This window comes from Artemia sp. Qi Xiang Cuo, chromosome 4 (genome assembly GCF_049724085.1).
Source record: "Artemia sp. Qi Xiang Cuo chromosome 4, ASM4972408v1, whole genome shotgun sequence".
In the NCBI taxonomy this organism is placed as follows: domain Eukaryota; kingdom Metazoa; phylum Arthropoda; class Branchiopoda; order Anostraca; family Artemiidae; genus Artemia; species Artemia sp. Qi Xiang Cuo.
The window spans coordinates 68118397-68138865 of NC_142797.1; the positions used below are offsets into that span (position 1 = coordinate 68118397).

Consider the following 20469-nt stretch of genomic DNA (forward strand, 5'->3'; position numbering starts at 1 on the left):
TAGAAAGGGTGGTCTTATATCCCTTGGAGGGGACTCAATGGATTGTTAATCAGAAGTTCTAGCGCCTCTTTTAACAGTCAAAGTAATCAGAGCGCAGCTACTCCCCCCCCCCCTCCGGCCCAAAAAAGCGTACACACAAACACATTGTATTTTCCCAAGATGCATCCGATAGATATTCTGAAACAATCTTATTGTTCAAAAGTCCAAAGGTCATATAACAAGGCTTTGAAGTTAATACAAACCACCAAAGGCTGAAGGCGAGGGTTGTAAATTACATCTCCGTAGCATTTAAGGTCCTTATGGAAGGGATGGTTGCATAAACTTTAGAGGTGGCTCATTTGGTTGAAACTGGAAGTTCTAGTTCCCTTTTAAGAGTCAACAGTGATGGAGGTCAACTAGCCCTCCCCCCTCCCCTCCCTGACTGCCGCAATTTTCACCGATTGTATCTGATTGAAATTGTGTGAGGAGGAGGCTTTGGAGGAGGACTTTGAACTTTGGAGGAGGCTCATTTGCTTATAAATTGGGAAATCTAGATTATTTTTAAGAGCAGAAAGTGAGGAAGGGCCGCTAAGCCCTCCCCCTCCACCTGACTGCCCCTCTTCAACAAGCGAATTCAAATAAAATTGTGAGATGGTAATTTTTCCCAAAATGATCCAAAGAACATGTTACATTGCCCTGGGTTGACACAACCCCCAGTGCCCTGGGGATATGGTTTAAGGCATGCCCTGGGGGGGGGGCATATAAGGTTTTATGGCTTAAATTTCAGATGGGACTCATTTAATTTGAAATTTATAGCTATAGTGCCCTTTTTAAGACTCAAAACTGGTTTGAGAGCAACCAATCCCCCCTCCGCCGCCTACGGTCATCATTTCTCCAAAGACATCCAATCAGAATTTGGAGATATCAATTTTGTTCAATTTAGTTGAATGATCCATCAATTATGTCGTTGAGGAAGACACCCCCACAGGTCTCAGAGCAAGGGTTGTAAGCTATGTTTCAGGGGTATATAAAGTTTTATTGAAAGGTTGTTGGCATTTAGCGCTCCCCCCATTCGACAACCCCTCTTTTTACCAAGCGTTTCTGATTGAAATTATGATGTAGTGATTTTGTTCAAAATAGTCCAAAGAACATATATTAGTGCCTTTAGTGTTGACACAACCCCCCAGCGCCCTGGGGATAGGGTTATAAATTATGCCTTGAGGGCATGCAAGGTTTTTATGGAATGGGCAGTCGTATAAACTTCAGATGGCTCTCATTTTGTTTGAAATTGGAAGTGATAGTGCTTTTTAAAGAGGTAAAGTGATTTGAGAGCAACCAGCCCCCAACCCCCTCCATGCTTATCATTTCCTTTAACACCTCCAACCGAAATTTGGAAGCAACAATTGTGTTCATCTTAGTGGAAGGGTTCGGAAATTATTTCTTTGAGGGAGATAACCTCCCTACAGCTCTCATGGCAAGGATTATAAGTTATGTCCTGGGGGCATATACGGTTCTTATAGAAGGGGTGGTCTTATATCCCTTGGAGGGGACTCACTGGATTTGTAATCAGAAGTTCTAGTGCCCCTTTTAACAGTCAAAGTAATCAGAGCGCAGCTACCCCCCCCCCCCCCTCCGCCCCAAAAGAAACGTACACACAAACACTTTGTATTTTCCCAAGGTGCATCCGATAGATATTCTGAAACAATTTTTTTATTCAAAAGTCCAAAGGTCATATAACAAGGTTTTGAAGTTAATACAAACCACCAGAGCCTGAGGGCGAGGGTTGTAAGTTATATCTTCGTAGCATTTAAGGTCCTTATGAAAGGGATGGTTGTATAAACTTTAGAGAGGGCTCATTTAGTTGAAACTGGAATTTCTAGTTCCCTTTTAAGAGTCAATAGTCATGGAGGTCAACTAGACCTCCCTCTCCCTCCCCGACTACCGCAATTTTCACCAATTGTATCTGATTGAAATTGTGTGATGGCAATTGGCAATTTTGTTTTAAATAGTCCAAAGAGCATATGACATTGCCTTCAGGGTTGGCACTACCCCTCAGATCCTTGGGTCAAGGGTCGTATGATATGCCTTGAGGGCATATAAGATTATTATGGAATGAGTGGTCGTATTAAATTCAGGTGGATCTCATTTGATTTTAAATTGGAAGATGTAGTGCCCTTTTTAAGATTCAAAGTGATCTGAGAGAAACACTCACCCCACGCCCATCATCGTTCATAACAAACATCCTGACAAAGATTTGAGACATCGGTCATTTTTTCAGCAGTGTTGAAAGGTTCACTAATAATGTGTTTGCAGATGCCTCCCTCCTTCCCCCCTACAAAACTGTAATTTATATAATTTATTCATTTGTTCATATATAATAAATTTTATTGAGAAAAGGTATGCATGTTTGAATTCTACTTTCCCAAAATACAAAGGGCATTAAGATGAGTCTTTCAGTGAATGTTGAATAAAATCATGATATGTTATGTGTATGTGGGTTGTCAAAAGGGTGTAACTCAGGAATGACTAAGTGTATTAATTTTGAATTTTCAGGAAATGATAAGGGAGATGATCAATTCGCCAAAATGTTAGGATTTGCACGCTACTACTGCCATAATTACTGCTGCTTCTACTGCTACCACAAGTACTATTACTACTATCACTAAAACTGCTAGTTTTTTAGCTAGTACTATTAAGGCTGAGGATATTGAAAAAATATCTCAGGAAATGTGGAGGGGAAAGTTGATCTAAATCAAAATATACTATGCGTATACAGGTTGCTGATACGGGCGTATCAGCAAAATTATTTGGAACGGCTTATCATATTAAGAGGAAACTTCAGGGGCATCATAAGTGGGATTTTCAGTTGAACAAAAGGCTATTAACACTGCTACTGCTGTTACTATTAATAATTGTCTGCTACTACTCTTCCTATTATTGCCACCACTACTGCTGTGATACTAGGGTATACGTAGAAGGTGAAAATTTGACAGAATTTTGAAGGGGAATTTGAACTAAACCAAGACACACTATGCGCAAGCAGATTGTCAAAAGGGTGTGTCTCAAGAATTGATTTTGGTATTAAGTTGAAACTTTTGGAGAATTTTTAAATGGGAAGATCAGTTGACAAAAAGGTTATATGTGCATGTCACTACTAACACTGTTACTTTTCCTTATGCTACTACTGCTACTAAACTAATCCAACTACTAATGCAATTGCAACAACTTGTAAGCCTTGCAGTATTAAGATGAAAAGGGCGTCAAAAGGTGTCAAAAGTAAACATCAAAAATATTTTTGGAACGGCTTAACGTGTCGAGGTGAAACTTCCGAGACGTCATGAAAGTGATGTTCAACTGACCAAAAAGCAATATGCACATGCTACTACCGCTATTAATACTACTGGTACTATTGCTACTGTGCTTCTGTGCAACACTAACACTGCAACTACTGTGATAATAGTACTATTAAGTTTAAGTCTATAAAGGTAAACTTTGAGGGCTTATTGATAGCAAATTCGAACTAATAAAAGACACTATATGCATTTAGTTTGTCCAAATAGCGTATCTTAAGAATTGATTTGTATATTAAGTTGGAACTCTTAGAGAATACTTCAAAGGGAAGATCAATTGACCAAAAGATCAATTTGACTAATACTACGAGACCTTTCGGGGTAAGTTGTGACAGATTTTGAACTAGCGAGAAGACACTGTAACGCAGGTCCTTCTCTACGGTGCCAAAACTTGGCCGGCAGCTGCTTCTGTTCGTGGTGCCATAGATGTGGCCCAAACAAACTTCTTAAGACAAATCGAAGAGATCAAATGGTACGACTTTGTCTCAAACACCCGACTGCTGACACTAACGGATCAGACCCCCAACTCTCGTCAGCTCACCATAAGAACTTTACGATCGTTTGGACACTTAATTTGCGTTCCAGAAAAAGCACCCGCCAGCATACTTCACAATTTTGATCCTCCTCAACATGGCTGGAACCGCCCCCATAGAAGACTCTCGTTCAGATGGAGAGACAGTCTTATCCAATACCTCTCAATGGTCAGTACTGATCTCCAAGAACCTGTCACGCTTGCGCAAGACCTTCTGGAGTGACAACAAATAATTACATTTCTCTAGTCGCTGGACCATCGGAAGGAGCCTTAAGTCAAAGTAAGTCAAGAGAAGGCACTATGTGTATACTTTTAATACTACTTTCGTGGTTACTGTAACTAATGACACTAATGGTATTAAGTTGAAACGCGTAGGGGGAGTTTCAATTTAAACGAAAAAACTATAGGCATGAGAGCATTAAAAGGGCATATAAGCAACATCAGAGGCAGAGCTGCTCTATCATAACAAGTACTACCTTTGATATTTTAAAGGAGGTATTTTGATTGGAAATTCAAAGTACTAGTACCCTGTTTAAGAGTCAAAAGTGATTGAAGAGCAATCAGCCCTCCTCTTTAGCTCATAATTTTCGAAATACTTCCAATCAAAATTTATGATAGCCATTTTGTTCAGCATAGCTGAGCGGTATTGTAATTGATTCTCTAGGGCTATTGCGTAGGTCTACCCCTTGCAGTTTTGCAATTTGCCCATTTTGTTTAAAAACTAAATATAGCCTTAAGATTAAATCAAAAAGCACTGTGTTTATGCTGATTGCCTATAAGGTATCTCATCAGTATTTCATGAACGACTGAGGGCATTATGTTTAAACTTTGGAGGCTACTTCTAAGACTACTTCTGCTCTTAAAATTTAATTAAATCAAAAGAGCATAAGTGTGTCCAAGCTGTCAAAGCGCATAGATAGATTTTTTGTGAATGGTATAAAGTTTTATTTTTCAGGTCAACTTGAGGTATAAAACTAAATTAAACACTACTATTTGTGTCCAGATACTTAAAAGGGTGTATATTTTTAAAAATTGTCGAAAAATTTTCTCCAGTTTACAAATAGCAGGCTGAACTATATATTCGTAAAAAAAACGAAAAGATTTAAAGTATTATTTTCTTTTTCTATGAAAAGACTACTCAATACAAAACGAACAGAAATTAATTTTTGAAAAAAATCTCCACAAAGTTAGTTTTTCATAGACAAGTAAATAACTCCATTAAACCAAAAATAAGCAAAAATAAAATCAAATGATCTACCAAGTTCAAAGCTACCAAAAATCAGAATCGATAAACAAACGATACCCAAAATGAACAGAAATTATAATACATAACCTAGTCAAACTTAAAATGAAAAGAAATTAACATGACTAGTTATTAACATGACCATATCCAAGGTCAGAACATAATTTGCGCTTTACTGATTTTTTTTATGTTTTCACTTTTACAGTGAAAACAAGAAAAATTTAAATGTTGTAAGTTTACTAAATCAAATATTCTTATATTTTAAGCAATAAATATCCGAATATTTATATTAAACTATAAGCATATTCATTTCTATATTTTTCGAACAATTTGGAAAAAAAGTGAAACTGATCTTCTTAAGAGCCTGAGAAAACGATCTAGGCAGCATTAAAGTTTATATAATATTATTTGCTAATTCAATTATAATGATGTAGACAGCATATGATTATACAATAATCTATATGAGATTTATAATTTATAATAATATGCAGAAAAAAATAAGAAGGAAAGTCTAAAAGTTGAAAGGATAATGCCAATTCATAAACAAAACCAAAGTGTAAGACACTTCATTTTCAGCCTCTTCCGGCAAAAAAAAATACCATAATATGAACCCCTCTTCTAAATATTTTATAACATAAGTACTAATAGTTGTAGTAATCTTAGCTTACATTTATATTTACATTTGTGTTTAGGGTCCTTCGTTGAGTGAGTTTTCTTTTCCTTAGGGACAACGATTTGACAGACAAAGTAAACCTGATACATGGAAGAGTCGAAGAAATCGATCTACGTATCGAAAAGGCTAGGTACGGATATCAACCGACAAAGGTTATATATACCGATAAAGTTGATATAATCGTTTCTGAATGGATGGGCTACTTCTTGTTGTCTGAGGGAATGATAGACTCAGTATTAGCAGCAAGAGATAAATACTTGGTACCTGGAGGTCAGATGCTCCCATCCAGATGCACTATAAGTTTATTTGGAGTCTCAGACCCAGGTAATTAGTTTTCTTGATGCCGGGAATGATTTCAGGAGCCCTGATTCATGAAACGTTAGGGGAAGAGGTTTTTTTTTGTTTCTTTAAGTTGATAATACAACAAAAATTATTGTTAGAAATCTAGGTTAGGGATATTATGAACATACCTAATAAAGGGTATTTTCAGAGTCTAAAAGGGGAAGGGGTAATTAAGCCCCCTGCTTTACCATCCATTTGGTACCTCTGAAGTAATTGTGAGGCTAGGGCTTTGAAGATTACGGTTTAAAATCATGAAACTTTAGAAAAAAAATGTTTGATAATTAAATCATGATTAGTGGGGAGATTTTTGTTTTTTTACAGGCTTTTATCTTCTTCCTTGGGGGAAGTTTAAGCTCTTTTTGGTTACCCCTTCCTCCCTATGGAAAAACTGAAATCATTTCTTTTGGGAAATATTCTTCCCTTCAAAACAACACTTCAGATTGTGATTTTTCTGCTTTTTTTAATGCATAGTTTTAAATTTTTGTCTTTATCAGTTACGTTTGCTCTCTTGAAATAAAATAAAAACTGGTCAAGGTCAACAAAAATTTTATCACTTTTCCCTTCCTTTACAATTTTTTCCCCTACCCCATCCCTGCAAAATGTTTATTTCCCATATCCCAATAATGTTCCTGGAAAATTTGCATGCTGAAAGGAAAAAATTGGCCCTTTTTGGACCCTTGTTTTTGAGGGGTTAAAATTCCATATACATCCTTCCCCATATAAATTAGGGTCCAACTGGCCAGGATTTTTAGGGTTCTAAATTTCAATCTGTTCGGAAAAACAGAGTTTGTTGTCACTTTTTCGGGACTGATTTTGAAGCAAACCCTTTTTAAGGAGATGAGGGGGGTCGGGAATGTGATCCCCTTGCCCCGAAGAGTTTGAAACACGTGCTATAAGCCATTAGGGAAACGTTGGGTTATTTCTAGGGGGAGCGGATGAACATCCGATCTAATTTTCTTTTGTGCATTGGGAATCGTTGACCCAGGAACTTCTTAAAAGCAGTGTCTTCCTGGCCAAAAATTTTTTAAAGATTTAAATTTGGAGTAAACCATAAATTCATTTTGCCCTTTTTAGGCTCTATTTTCCAGGAGGGGGGGGGGTAGTATACCGAACTACTAAATTGTCTCCTCTTGGCGCGGAAACTCACACCTACACGCTCCAAGTAGATCAGGGACTTTAAGGTATCTGGTCATTTTTAAGGTCATTTTTAAAGCTGAATTTTCCAGTGATAAGGGAACAAGAAGTGTCTGGCTTTTGAAGAAAAAAAAATTTGCAGATATTAATGTAGATACTATTTAGGTATTATTTTAGATATTGGGTAGATTTTATTTGGTGTATACGCTGGTAGCTATAATAGAATGGGCTAAAATTTACAGGCATTTGACATATGCCTTTGCCCGAGTCCAAGCAAATTCATTTCCCCTTCTGTATACAAGTCCATTTGATATTCACCATTATGAGTCAACCCACAATCTAGGTCATCTCCTTTGCAATTCCACTGGGCTTTCCCAGTAGGCAAAGCTCGTATAATATAAAAGGATCCGTGATTGAATAATTTCCTTGTTTCTGATATGTATGTATATCGGTGTAAATGAATCATTTGTTGAGCGTGATCTGAGTTCAAGACCAGTGGGTGAAAGCGTCGTTTAATTGTTTTAACGTTTCTTGTCATATTTCCACTAGTTAATATGATTATCTATGCTGTATATTTTTAATTCACTGATGATTATTTGGGTAAATTTTTTTAACCAATTGAGACTTGACGCAATGATGCTGATATTGCTTATGTTTATTCAGTATTTAGGAGCCTAAAAGAAGAAACATGTCGCGTACCTGCAGTGCAGTATCTAATTGAGTTTTTCATTCTCGCTTTTGTAATTTGTTCTAAGAGCTCATTTAGATCTTAGCTCCACCGTTCACCACTAAAAATCACATGTGTAATGGCTAAGTTTATGTGTATTCCTTCTTTTCTTTTTTCGTTCATTGCTCCGTCTTTTCGTTTTCAGGTTATCCAAACAAATAATATAATAATAATAATAATCTGCGTAATCTCAGTTGCCCAAATGCCTGCAAGTAGTCCTGTGAACATTGTCAGTCTTAAATGTTAGAAAACATTGTATTTGTCTTCAATTGCCTTAAAAAGGCTCATAGAAGTGATAGGCTATTTGAATTACCCTTACTCCATGCCTATCAACCTTTGTTCTGCCATAGGATGGATGTTAGACTATCTATCAACACAATAAATGACATAATTTCATGCAATTATGAAAAAGCATTATGCCAGCTTTGCCTCTCACTCTGACTGTCTATTATTTTTTTTTTCAATTAGCCATTGCTCTCAAATTTTAACTCACAGTCCACCAAGTTCATTTTAATTAAATATGAACAAGGTTTAAAAAAAACCGATCGATTGTCTGAGTGAGAGGTAAAACTGGCATAAGCCTTTTTCGGAACGGTATAAAAAGGACATATCAGAATTATAAAAATGATGTATAGAAACTGTATTAGATACTGCTCTTTAGTGTCTTTTCTCCCACCTTGTAATCGGAATTCCTGCTTATGGTTTTTATTTAGTTTTCTTTCCTTTTCTCTTGGTAAATATTTTCTGTATATCCGACTTTGTGGCATATGAAAGTTGATTCTTACTTTATCGGAAGAAAAAAAAAATCAATTTCTTGAAATTCCATTTGCTGATTATGTTGAATCGGTATTCACGATTGGTATTTACAAACAATTTCTCTCATTAAAGTACCAAGGACAAAAAATGAAATCTGACTGTTGCAAACTTTAGCGTAAAGAGCGAGGCGTTGAGGAGGGGATAGCCCCTTTTATATACGGAATAATTTCTGTTCGCTTTAAGTTTCAACGTCGTTCCTTACTTTCAGTTAAAAAATACTTTCATTTGGTTAAATGCCTTTCTTGAAACTTGTTTAATTTTATTTACGAACGTTTTTAATAGTAATAAATATAAGTAATTTACGAATTAACTTACGTAACGAACTTCTATATTCATAGATTTTTAATACGTATATTAGGGGATTCGCCCCCTAGTCAATACCTTGCTCTTTAAGCTAAACTTCGAATTTTTTTCCAATTCTTTAAAAATGATTCTTTTCTCTTGGTAAATATTTTTGGCATATCCGAATTTGTGGGATATGAAAGGTGATTCTTACTTTATCGGAAGAAAAAAAAAAACTAATTTCTTGAAATTCCATTTGCTGATTATGTTGAATCGGTATTCACGATTGGTATTTACAAACAGTTTCTCTCATTAAAGTACCAAGGACAAAAAATGAAATCTGATTTTTGAAAACTTTCGCGTAAAGAGCGAGGCGTTGAGGAGGGGACAGCCCCTCTCATATACGGAATAATTTCTGTTCGTTTTAAGTTTTAATGTCGTTCCTTACTTTCAGTTAAAAAATACTTTTATTTGGTTAAATGGCTTTCTCGAAACTTGTTTAATTTTATTTACGAACGTTTTTAATAGTAATAAATATAAGTAATTTACGAATTAACTTACGTAACGAACTTCTATATTCATAGATTTTTAATACGTATATTAGGGGATTCGCCCCCTAGTCAATACCTTGCTTTTTAAGCTACATTTCGAATTTTGTTCCAATTCTTTTAAAATGACCCCTTAATCACAAAGGCCGATAATTAGCATAAATAGCTCTTATGAAAGTACTAAAAAATCTTTGGCTTAAAGAGCGAGGTATTGACTAGGGGGTGAACCCAATCGTATACGTAGTATTTTCTGTTCGTTTTAAGTTTTGATGTTGCTCCTTACTTTCAGTTGAAAAAGCTTGTTCTTTTTATTTAATTTCTTATCTTTTTCTTTAATAATGCTGGGAAATCCGGCGCCCCCTTCATAGCAATGTCCCTTCCCCCATGAAAACTTCCTTCATGGAAAGATCCTCCCATATAACCCCCGATCCCCCCCCACCTACCAGAAAAAATCCCTCTGAAAACGTCTGTATACTTCTCAATAACCAATACTTTATGTTAACATTGGGTAAAGTTCATAACTTTGAGCCCTCTCCCCGGGGACCTCGGGGGATTAAGTCATCCGAAAAGACATAGTTATCATATTTTCGACCATGCTGAACAAAATGGCTATCTCAAAATTTTGATCGGGTGACTTTGGGAAAAAATTAGCTTGGGAGGGGGCCTAGTTGCCCTCCATTTTTTTTACATAAAAAGGGCACTAGAACTTTTAATTTCCGTTCCAATGAGCCCTCCCATGATATTCTAGGACCACTGGGTCGATACGATCACCCCTGAGGAAAAAAAAACAACAAAAAAACAAATAAACATGCATCCGAGATCTTTCTTCCGGCAAAAAATGCAAAATTCCACATTTTTGTAGATAGGAGCTTGAAACCTCTACAGTAAAAATCTCTGATTTGCTGAATATGATGGTGTGATTTTCATTAAGGTTCTATAACTTTTAAGGGGTCTTTCCCCCTTTTTTCTAAAACCCCAAAATTTTCTCAGACCCGTAACTTCTTATGGGTAAGACTAAACTGTATGTAACTTATATATTTGAAATCAGCATTAAAATTTGATTCTTTTGATTTATCTATTAGTATGAAAATTCCTGTTTTTAGAGTTTTGGTTACCATTGAGCCGGTCGCTCCTTACTTACAGTTCGTTACCACGAACTGTTTGATAATGGTAGATGGTAATAAGCTTACCTAAGCTATGTATGTCAGGTCTTGATTTTTTTCTTTCAAACGATAATTTCGACAGGACCTTAGCCTGTCATCATCAGGCTCAAATTCAAGTCTCTTGCCAGAATATCAAGTCACTGGCAAGAGACTTGAATTTGAACCTGATGATGTAAGGCATAGGTCCTGTCGGAATTTGTTTGAAGGAAAAATCAAGACCTGACATCCATAGCTTAGGTAACCTTATTACCATCTACCAGTATCAATAAAGTAAAACATACCATCAAATAGCTTAAAAAGGTGTGGCTATCCTTGTAAAATTTAGTTGTTCTTAGGAACAAAAATAAGTTTGATGTTTGAATTTCTACTGGTGAAAACTGATTAATTTTCCCTTTTTTTTAACGGTTAAACTGGCAACACTGACGAATATATGAAACTGCGCTAAAAACTTCTTAATGTTGTTGCAACCGACAGTTAAATCTTAGAAAGATACAAATTTTAGGTATTAATAGACCTAAGATAGTTCCAGGGGGGTGTCTTCATTTTCATGCGCTTGGTGCTTTAACAAGAAAGGGCAAAACTATTAATCACTAAAGACTATCAAACGATTGTTATGAAATAGCGGCTTATCTTTGCCTGATTATTTCCCCAGCAAACAAGAAATTTTTAAAAATCGTCAAACAACCGTTCGTAAAAGGTCAAATAATTTTAAGTAAAGAGAGGTGTGAAAGTATCATGGTTTGTCTGTTTCCCTAGTTTGATTTTTCTCGTCGCTATGACCCTCAGAGGTCATTTTTGTTTTTCAAGTTAATAAAACGATCTAATTTTGTGATTTTCCCTAGTTTTCTTAGAATTTCTTATATGTCTCCTTTTTCTCTCTTTATTATCATGTTTGACTGTATTTAAAGACTAGTTGTTAGTGGAATGGAGGTTTGTTATAGGTACCCAAAATATCCCAAAATAATCTTTATCTTAAAAGCATTGTTTCTAACAATGTGTATTTGTGACAAAAGTATAATGCTTATTTGAAAACAATAGGAGCTATACATCTTCAGAACCAAACAGTGTGTTGGCCTAATTTATATAATAATAACTAGAACATAAAAGTACGTGAATAATTTGGAAAAATATTAAAACTATAGTAAAGGTTATGAAAACTTGGAATTTGGGGGTATGGCCCTAAAATTTGTGGAGCAGGTTGTATGGGTGTAAATAAAATTATTACTACTACTAACAACTCACCGCAGCACCAAGCCACTGGAGGTCAACACAGCTACGCACGCTCCTCCTCCATCCCAATCTATTCAAAGCCTCCCCTTTTACACCCGCCCATGAAGTTCCTATTTCCTTTAAATCTTTCTTTATGACGTCCTCCCACCCCAAACGAGGACGACCCTCTTTCCGTTTAGCCGTAGACGCTTGGCCAAAAAGAACAATCTTCGGCAATCTCTCATCCTTCATCAGCGCAACGTGCCCTAGCCACCTCAACCTTTCTTTCATTATTGCCCTAGAGAGCGGGATTGAACCTCATTTTTGTATAGCCTATGGTTTGAAATGCGGTCAGTCAGCTGGGTAACCAGAACAATCCTTAAGCAATTTCTCTGGTAAACATCTAGCAAATCTTCATCCGCTTTTCGGAGCGCCCATGCTTCAGAGCCATATTTGACCCCTGTCATCACTGTAGCTTCAAGTATTCTAATCTTGGTTTTAAGACTTATCTTCCTATTTTTCCAAACTTTTTTTAACTGTGAAAAAACACCCTGAGCCTTGGCAATTCTACTTTTGACATCTTCACTGCTCCCACCATCTTTACTAATAAAATCATTATTCATTTTATTTTATGTAAAAAAAGAAATTTAATACCCAATAAATAGAATACTGGCTGAAATTCGATATTTCTATATATCAGTCAAGGCAATTGTGTAGGTTTGCCAAATTTTGAAGTATTCTGTTTTGAGTTTGATGCTTGAAAAGGCAATGCATGTCACTGGCAATGCATAAAGGCAATGCATAACTGACAATGCATGTCAATACTGACAAGGGAAATTAAGACAAATCTTAAAACTAAAAACAGATCACCTATATCCACGGAATGGGATATTAGTTGGTACAATACCTTTGTTACATACCGCCTATTGAATGAGTGCATTTGACTCGATGTTATTTTTATGTTTTAGATTAGACAAATATTTTTCTTAGCGATACGATCAATTACTGCATCAGGCACCAAATTTGCGACAGAGTTTATATAAGCAGGATTCCAATAACCTACAGACAATCCCAAAAGTTTACCTCGGGTAGTTCAGAAGCTTATGTTCTACAACCACTACCCTCAATCTTGTCCACTTTATGGAGGTAATAAGCAATAGAGCTCAAAAACCTACTACGTGACTCAACCTTGTAGTAGCCGACTCACAAAAGCTTTGGATTTAATGAACGACAACGCATTGGTAGAAAGACTGTTAAAGTCATTTCAAGTTGGTCGCTATTTTCTTAGAATAATTGCGTCTTTCTTTTCCATTAGAGCACAAGTATTTAAATGCCTTAATGTATATTCCAATCCTCGCCCATTTTCAGTGGTGTGCCCCAAGAAGCCCTGTTATACCCGGTTTTATTCCTTACAACCTTGTAATTATAAAAAATATCGGTATATATTTTTCGGATCGAAGAAAGTTTATTGATAATCCAACTGTCTTAGTCAAATTGCAAAAATTTAAAAAGTAGCCCAAAGTGATATGCAGGAACCGAAATTGAGCTGTTGCCATGAATATGACATTCAGTTCTTGAAAGTCGATACAGTTTAATTTCCTTAAAACACCTTTTTCTTTCACTTGACCAATCCACCCTGACATATGGGTTAGTGCAATTAGATTGTTGGGTATTACCGTCCCAACTAATCTAAAATGAGATTGCCATATTAATGGTATTCTACAGTTGATAAGTTCCATGTTCTTTTTCCTTAAGCTCCTTAAAACTTCAAATGTCATAAATTGCAATGATATTTCTTCTTATTTGTACGCCCAACCTTGAATAATCGCCTGTCGAACGAAATCTTTGTCTTGTTTGGGATTACTCAATTTTAGAACTATCCGACAAACATCTTTATAAAAACTATTTAAAATAAAAGAAAAAATTATGAACAATTTTTCGTCATTTCCTGACAAATGACTATGACGAGGATAGGCGAGGTTTAAAGGTTAGTGCTGTTCCGGTGCTGTGAGATGGCATGGGGTCTCTGCACTGTCATAAGCAGGGTCACCACCAGTTCAACAAAAAAATCCATGGCAATGGTAAGAAAAAATCCATGTTTGTCACTGTTGCCAGAGATACGAAAAAATTTGCCGCTCGCAGGTACGGCTTTTTGATGACATAGATTTTCGTTCACATAGATGCAACGCCGAAGTGCACGGTTTGTATTTTTTTTTTTTTTCATGTGATAGTTCGTTGAATGTGCTGGAATATTTCAATGTATCTCGCAAACCAGCAAAATGTAGAATTTTCCGTCATTAGGGAGAAATCGTGAGTAAATACAAAAACTGTGAGATCGCATCTGTGTGAACCGAGAGTTCAGCTAGGTTCTGACCTGAAGTACATAACTTTAACAAAAGTAAGAAGCTGCTATAAGTGCAATGCTGGTCTAAAATCAGGCTAGACTCTCTCGTCCGTTTTCTTCCGGCTTATTTCTTCGTACGAAAAGATAGGCGATTCGGCCGGAAGAAAATGTTTGCTTGAAAAAACAGGGGGGGGGGGGTCTAGCCTGATTAGATGCGCTCGACTTTCCTACTTCTGTTACGGTTATTTACTTTTGGTTCTGACAGAGCGGGATTCCAATTCGCACACCGAGTCGGCTATTTTGCAACATTGAGATAAATGGCGTTCTGTCGCTAGGTGATGGGAATCGAAAACAGCTGTGATTTTCCTCTCGGCTGAAGGAAGTACTGTGGTGCGCAAGAAGGAAAATATGACTGACTTTGTGCCTTCTACATTCTATAACCAGTATTCAAATTCCAATCGGGTATGCGTTATTCGTGAACTTCAAATAATATCTTGAAATAACGATAACGAACTTCAAATAACGACAAAAAACATTTAAGGTTCCCCGCGAACACATAAGGAAGGATTGTTTCTGTTCGCGACGGTACTTCCCTTCTCTCCCTTTTTCACTTCCAGCGTCTAATGAGTAGCACGCCTAATGAGTTAATCTGGGATATCCCACTTGCGTGGAACTGGGACATACTGATTCACTCTCATGAGTGCCGACACCGTTTCTGGATCCAGCTTATTTCTTAGAGGTGTTTTATTCAACCTAAGCAGCGAAAATTGTCTTTCTGCTGCTGCTGATGGATGTGGCAAAGACATAAGTATCTGCTTGAACACTGGCAGCGCACTGAACATGGGATTGTCACCAGCGTCACTGAGCTTGCCAAGCTCATACCAAAATGGCCCTGGTTCTTTTTCGACCAAATCGCCCAGAGAATCGCGGATAATTTTGAGCTTCCTCCAGTCTCTATCGAGTTGGTCAATATCGAAACTCACGGTAGCGGAAAACCGTGAGTAAATTCTTACCAAGCTATTGATACGGTCACTTACTGCTATCTTCGGGTCAGCGCACTCCAGCAGAAAAAAAGCTTGTCACTGGAATCCACCCTTCTAATGATTTCCTCCCACAGTCTTAGGTAAAACATGACACAATTATTTTTAACGGAAACCAACTGGCGACTAAAATGCGCGTCTCCACTCATTCCTTCACAGAGTGCCAGAAACCTGGGCCCAAAGTAGACGTTTTCATAAGATCTTAGATTGTTCGGGGAATGCATATTTATTTTTAAGGGGTCTGTTCTGTCTACAACTTCCTGTCTAATGAATTTCTGCATAATTTCCTTCAATATTTCCCGGACTTTCTTCAGGATTTGGGGAACCCTGACACTTTCACTTTGAAACTCAAGGTTTAACTGGTTCACAACAAGAAATACATACCCCAGAAAGGGGTAAAAAAGACGAAGGTTGACATTCCCGAATCTGTCATGAATGCTCACGGCTGTGGGAATGTTATCAGCGAGCATACTCTGAAAATAAATTTTCAGAGCATCCCACTGCTCAAGCAACCTCTTCACAACTTGACCCATTGTTAGCAAGCGTGTTTTCGACGGGTAAAGTATTGCGTGTTCGGGAACTTTTACGAACTTATGACACTTGGCAAATTCACTTTTCCTTTTTGGGCTATAAGCGACAAAATTGTACACGTCGTGAGCAAATTGTACTATTTCAGGATCTAGAACATTTTATGCACCGACCAAACAAAGAGCGAAAGAATGGCAAATGCACCCAAGAATGGCGAGCCACGGCAAATCTTTTTTTAAAAGTGCAGCCAGACCCGCTTGTTTATCGAGTATCGCACTTGCATTATCAGACACAAAACCAATGAGGCTGTCTAAAGGGATATCTCTATCGCACATAGCTCTCCTGTACAGCCATTTACAACTTACCTTGATGGGGGCAAAAGCAGGGGCAGATTTTTTGTTTTAGGGCATGGATAAAACGTTTAAACTGGATAAAACAAATCAAACTCTAGATGTTTTTAATTTCACGGACTTCTTCAGCACGTCCGCCTGTCCAGCTGAGCTGGAGCTGGAGCGCCATCTATGGCCACAGATGTAAGAGTAGTGAGACAACTGGTCCGCTAACCCATTTTCGCTGGCCGTAAAGATGGATTTTCTGAGCGACGCCAATTCCATACCATGTGAAAAAAAATCCATGTTCTTTATTGAAAAACCCTTGTAAATCCATGGCATTCAAAACCCATGTCATGGTATTCCAAAATCCATGTTTTCTTGGATAAATCCATGGTGGTGGCAGCCCTGGTCATAAGCTCGTTTCTCGGTTCCTGTCACTGATAAGGACATCGTGTTTGCGTAGCCTTATAGTTGGCATTTTGGTGTCACTTTCGCGGGTTTTTCCTAACCAAAACCGTGACTGCCAGCGGCATTGCAGGGTAACCTTGAGGAGTAGTGCACCTCGAGCAAGTTACAGCTTAGTAAACGATACAGCATTTGCACATGATTTTGATTAATGGATATTTCTTTAGGGTTGGGTCTGTTTTGGTGTGCTTTTTTGGCTGAAACCTTCTTCTTAAGTAAGTTATCTATTAAGGGTTTTCTCCCCGTAGTAGTATAATATTTGAAGTAATGAATATATACTGAATTAAAGGTAACAGGCTTGAGATTGTATGTGCAGGATTTTGACTCATGCCGATAGAAGACCACCACCAATTGTGGAAAACTATTTTTTTACCAGGATGGGGCCAGGATTACACAGAGTCTTCATTCATACTAGTGAATTCCGGGATCATATGAAAATAAGCAAATTTAAAGAAAGTTGAGAAATTATTAAAATTAATTAGGGAGGTGTGAAGTGGAGGTCACATATAAAATTACTGAAGATGGAGCCAGACGGTATATGAATATGATGTTGTGCAGGCATATTAGTAAATTGAGAGGGAATAGTCAAACTGGACTTGTCCCAGTTAAAGATAGAAACGCGACCACAATTAGTGATGAGGAAAAATTTAAATTGGAATGTATAGAACATTCGGATAATGTGCTAAATTGTCACGAGTTACAGGAAAAGATATAGAAAAGAATGAAAAATTGAAACATCGTTTCAACTTTTTTTTTTACTTAAGTCTTATTTTTAGTTTTTCCTGCTCAATGACTATGTTTTTTTGTTTTTTTTTTTTTACATTGCTGCTTTTACATGCTAACGGTGAACTTTTATGAACAATCACAATGGTGGAAACGGGTTTTACATTGTAGAAGATACAATAAACTGAAGATTTTCTGAATATAAATTCCTAAAATCACTTCTATCTTTGCTCCGAAAGCAAACATTGAGTCTGTTAAGAATTTTTTTTGAATGAATTACTTTTTTGATCGAAAACTTAATTTTCAGATATTTACAGAATTCATTAATGCAAAACAAATAAATATTTAAGTTAACCGAATTAAAATTACCCAAGTAATTGTATCCCTTTATGATATAAGATAACATCAGCGAATAGTGTAGTTGACAACAGAATTCTTGTATACAGGCACCTATTCCAAACTAATTATTTGGGTGTTTGGACTATTGAGCAGGAAAAATTGTTTTTTATGCCATGGCTTCCCTTTAGTGGATATTAACCTTTACACATAGATTTGTCAGTCTCTCAAAATTGCCAATAAGGCAATATTTAAGAGATCTTAAAATAGCATTTCGAGCATCAAACATTTTAGGTCTAAAGCCTGTAGAATATTGATATATAAATATTCCTTGAATAGTCTATAATTATCTTAAATTTTAAACATATTTATAGTAGAAAAAAAGATTAAAAGATTCTTTTCAAAAAATTTCTTCTTTAAAAAATTTTGGGTTGAAGAATTATTTTATGAACCAATTAAGCCCAATTTAGACTTTCTTGACCGCCTCATTAGAATTCGAAGATTATCTTTACTAGGGGCAGGATAATTTTGTGGGTGAGGCTTGATTTCTCTTTTCTGTCTTTTATTTGTTTTGTTTTTTTAATCCTGTTTTATTCTTTTATTTTTTAGAGAGATATAAAGCTACCGCTGGATTTTGGGCTGATGTTTATGGCTTCAGAATGTCATCCATATTCGAAGAGATGTCTCACGATGCTAGTGTTGAAATAGTACCGAGCAGCAGTGTTGCAACAAATTCTGTTGAGGTCTTGAACCTAAATCTACAAACATGTTCTAGTGCTGATACTAATTTTGTGGCCCATTTTACTCTTGAAGTAACTATAGACTGTGAGTTAACGGCAATCGCTGGATATTTCGACACAGTTTTCGAACTGGAACATAATGTTTCGTTTACCACAGGTCCTCATGGAGCACCTACGCACTGGCAACAAACTGTGTTTTATCTGCCTCAGACGATTAGTGTGAGATGTGGTAAGATATTCTATTGTTTAATCGATAATATTTAAAACAGTCTCATTTTGTACGTGTAATAAACTTTGTGTGACAAAGAAACAGGCAATTTAAAATCATTTTTTTTTCTAAATTTTGAAACAATTGTTTGTGGGTTTTCCCCTTTAACAGTTAGAAAATTTCAATTTTGAGAAAGAAACATCCTTTTAAAAGCCATAGGATTTTGTTTTGTATTATTCAACATGGTTGAACTTGAAATAATTCGCTATTAATCGAACGAAACTAAGCGAACAAGCGTATTAACACTATTGGACCTCTCTCTCTCTCTCTCTCTCTCTGTCTCTCTCTCTCTCTCTCTCTCTCTCTCTCTCTCTCTCTCTCTCTCTCTCTCTCTCTCTCTCTCTCTCTCTCTCTCTCTCTCTTCTTTGCTCATCCTCTTTATTATTAATTGTTCATTTAAGCACCAAGCAACAGTTTGCTCCCAAATTTGTTGTCCCAGTCTTTTGTTTGTCAGAGCTGTCTCAAATAAATATTTGTATTTGCTTTTCTCTTATAGGGGAAAAGCTACACTGCAAGATAAACTGTGATCGCTCTAAGTGTCTGAGAGGGCTTGACATAAAATTGTGTGTTGGTGACTTAACAAATCTGTTGTACTATATGGATTGATTAAACGTTTTTTATAATCTGTTATTTTGGAACTGATTTTTTTCTAGGGTTAGTTGGGAATTTCAAAGATTCATTTTAGAAATATAGAAAAAAAACTTCATTTAGCCTTTTATTTGTACAAATTTTCCTCTTCATAGTTAGACAAATTAGATTTTAGGTGTGAACTTTAATTTTGACTACACTTACTTCCATAACTGTGAATTTTGAAAAAAAAAAATGTTAAGGGTAGAACCGGTGCCCTTAGATAGTAAATGTTTTCATTAAATGAAAGCATTTGGTTCGACACTAAATGTTTTTTTTTCGGATTTACAGCACGTAAATATAACCTCCTTTTGCACGTACTTAAAAGACTTTTTTTGTAGTTTTTTAATACATTAGATACATGTCCCCTCCTCAACGCCTCGCTCTTTACGCTAAAATATGACTTTCTCACAACTTTATTTTTTTAAACAATAAAAAAAACTTTAGCGTAAAGAGCGAGGCGTTGAGGAGGGGACAGCCCCTTCATATACAGAATAATTTCTGTTCGTTTTAAGTTTTAACGTCGTTCCTTACTTTCAGTTAAAAATGCTTGTTTTTTTATTTAATTTTTGTTTTACCTTAAGAAGCTTCATAACTATGATATTAATGTGATAATAAACCAGAGATATTGCATGTCTTCGGCTTTTGGTTGTTATGAAATAAAAAAAAAAGTTTTTGTCAAACTGAAATTAAGGAATAATATTAAAATTTAACACAAACATAAATTATTACGTATATCTTCTAAAGATCTTTTCTTTCATTCATTTCAGTGGTTTGAGAATTGCTCAACTTGTGACTTTCATTTTCATAAAAATAGTTTTGACCTCTTTGGCCGTTTCGTTGCTGTGCCTTACAAAATTCGTTCCACAAATATCCCTACTTCAAGTTACGTGGGAGAATCTTTCCATGGAGATAATTTCTCGTGGGGGAAGGGAATTTTCAATGGAGGGGGAGCTGGATTCCCGTACATTATTTAAAAAACGATCAGTAATTAAATAAAAAAACAAGTGTTTTTCAACTGAAAGTAAGAAGAAACATTAAATTTTAACAGGAACAGAAAATATTACT

The 20469-nt window shown here is 36.3% G+C and overlaps 1 protein-coding gene across 1 annotated transcript in view; it reads left to right on the forward strand.

The window, feature by feature from the left end:
* Positions 1-19403, forward strand: part of LOC148953356 (protein arginine N-methyltransferase 3-like) — a 48161-nt gene extending 28758 nt beyond the window's left edge. Inside the window, exons 4-6 of the mRNA XM_089087640.1 lie at positions 5830-6101; positions 18376-18735; positions 19271-19403. Coding sequence (XP_088943766.1) covers positions 5830-6101; positions 18376-18735; positions 19271-19380 — 742 coding nt within the window. The 3' untranslated portion in view covers positions 19381-19403. The remainder of the gene's footprint in view (positions 1-5829; positions 6102-18375; positions 18736-19270) is intronic.
* Positions 19404-20469: the final 1066 nt, after the last annotated feature.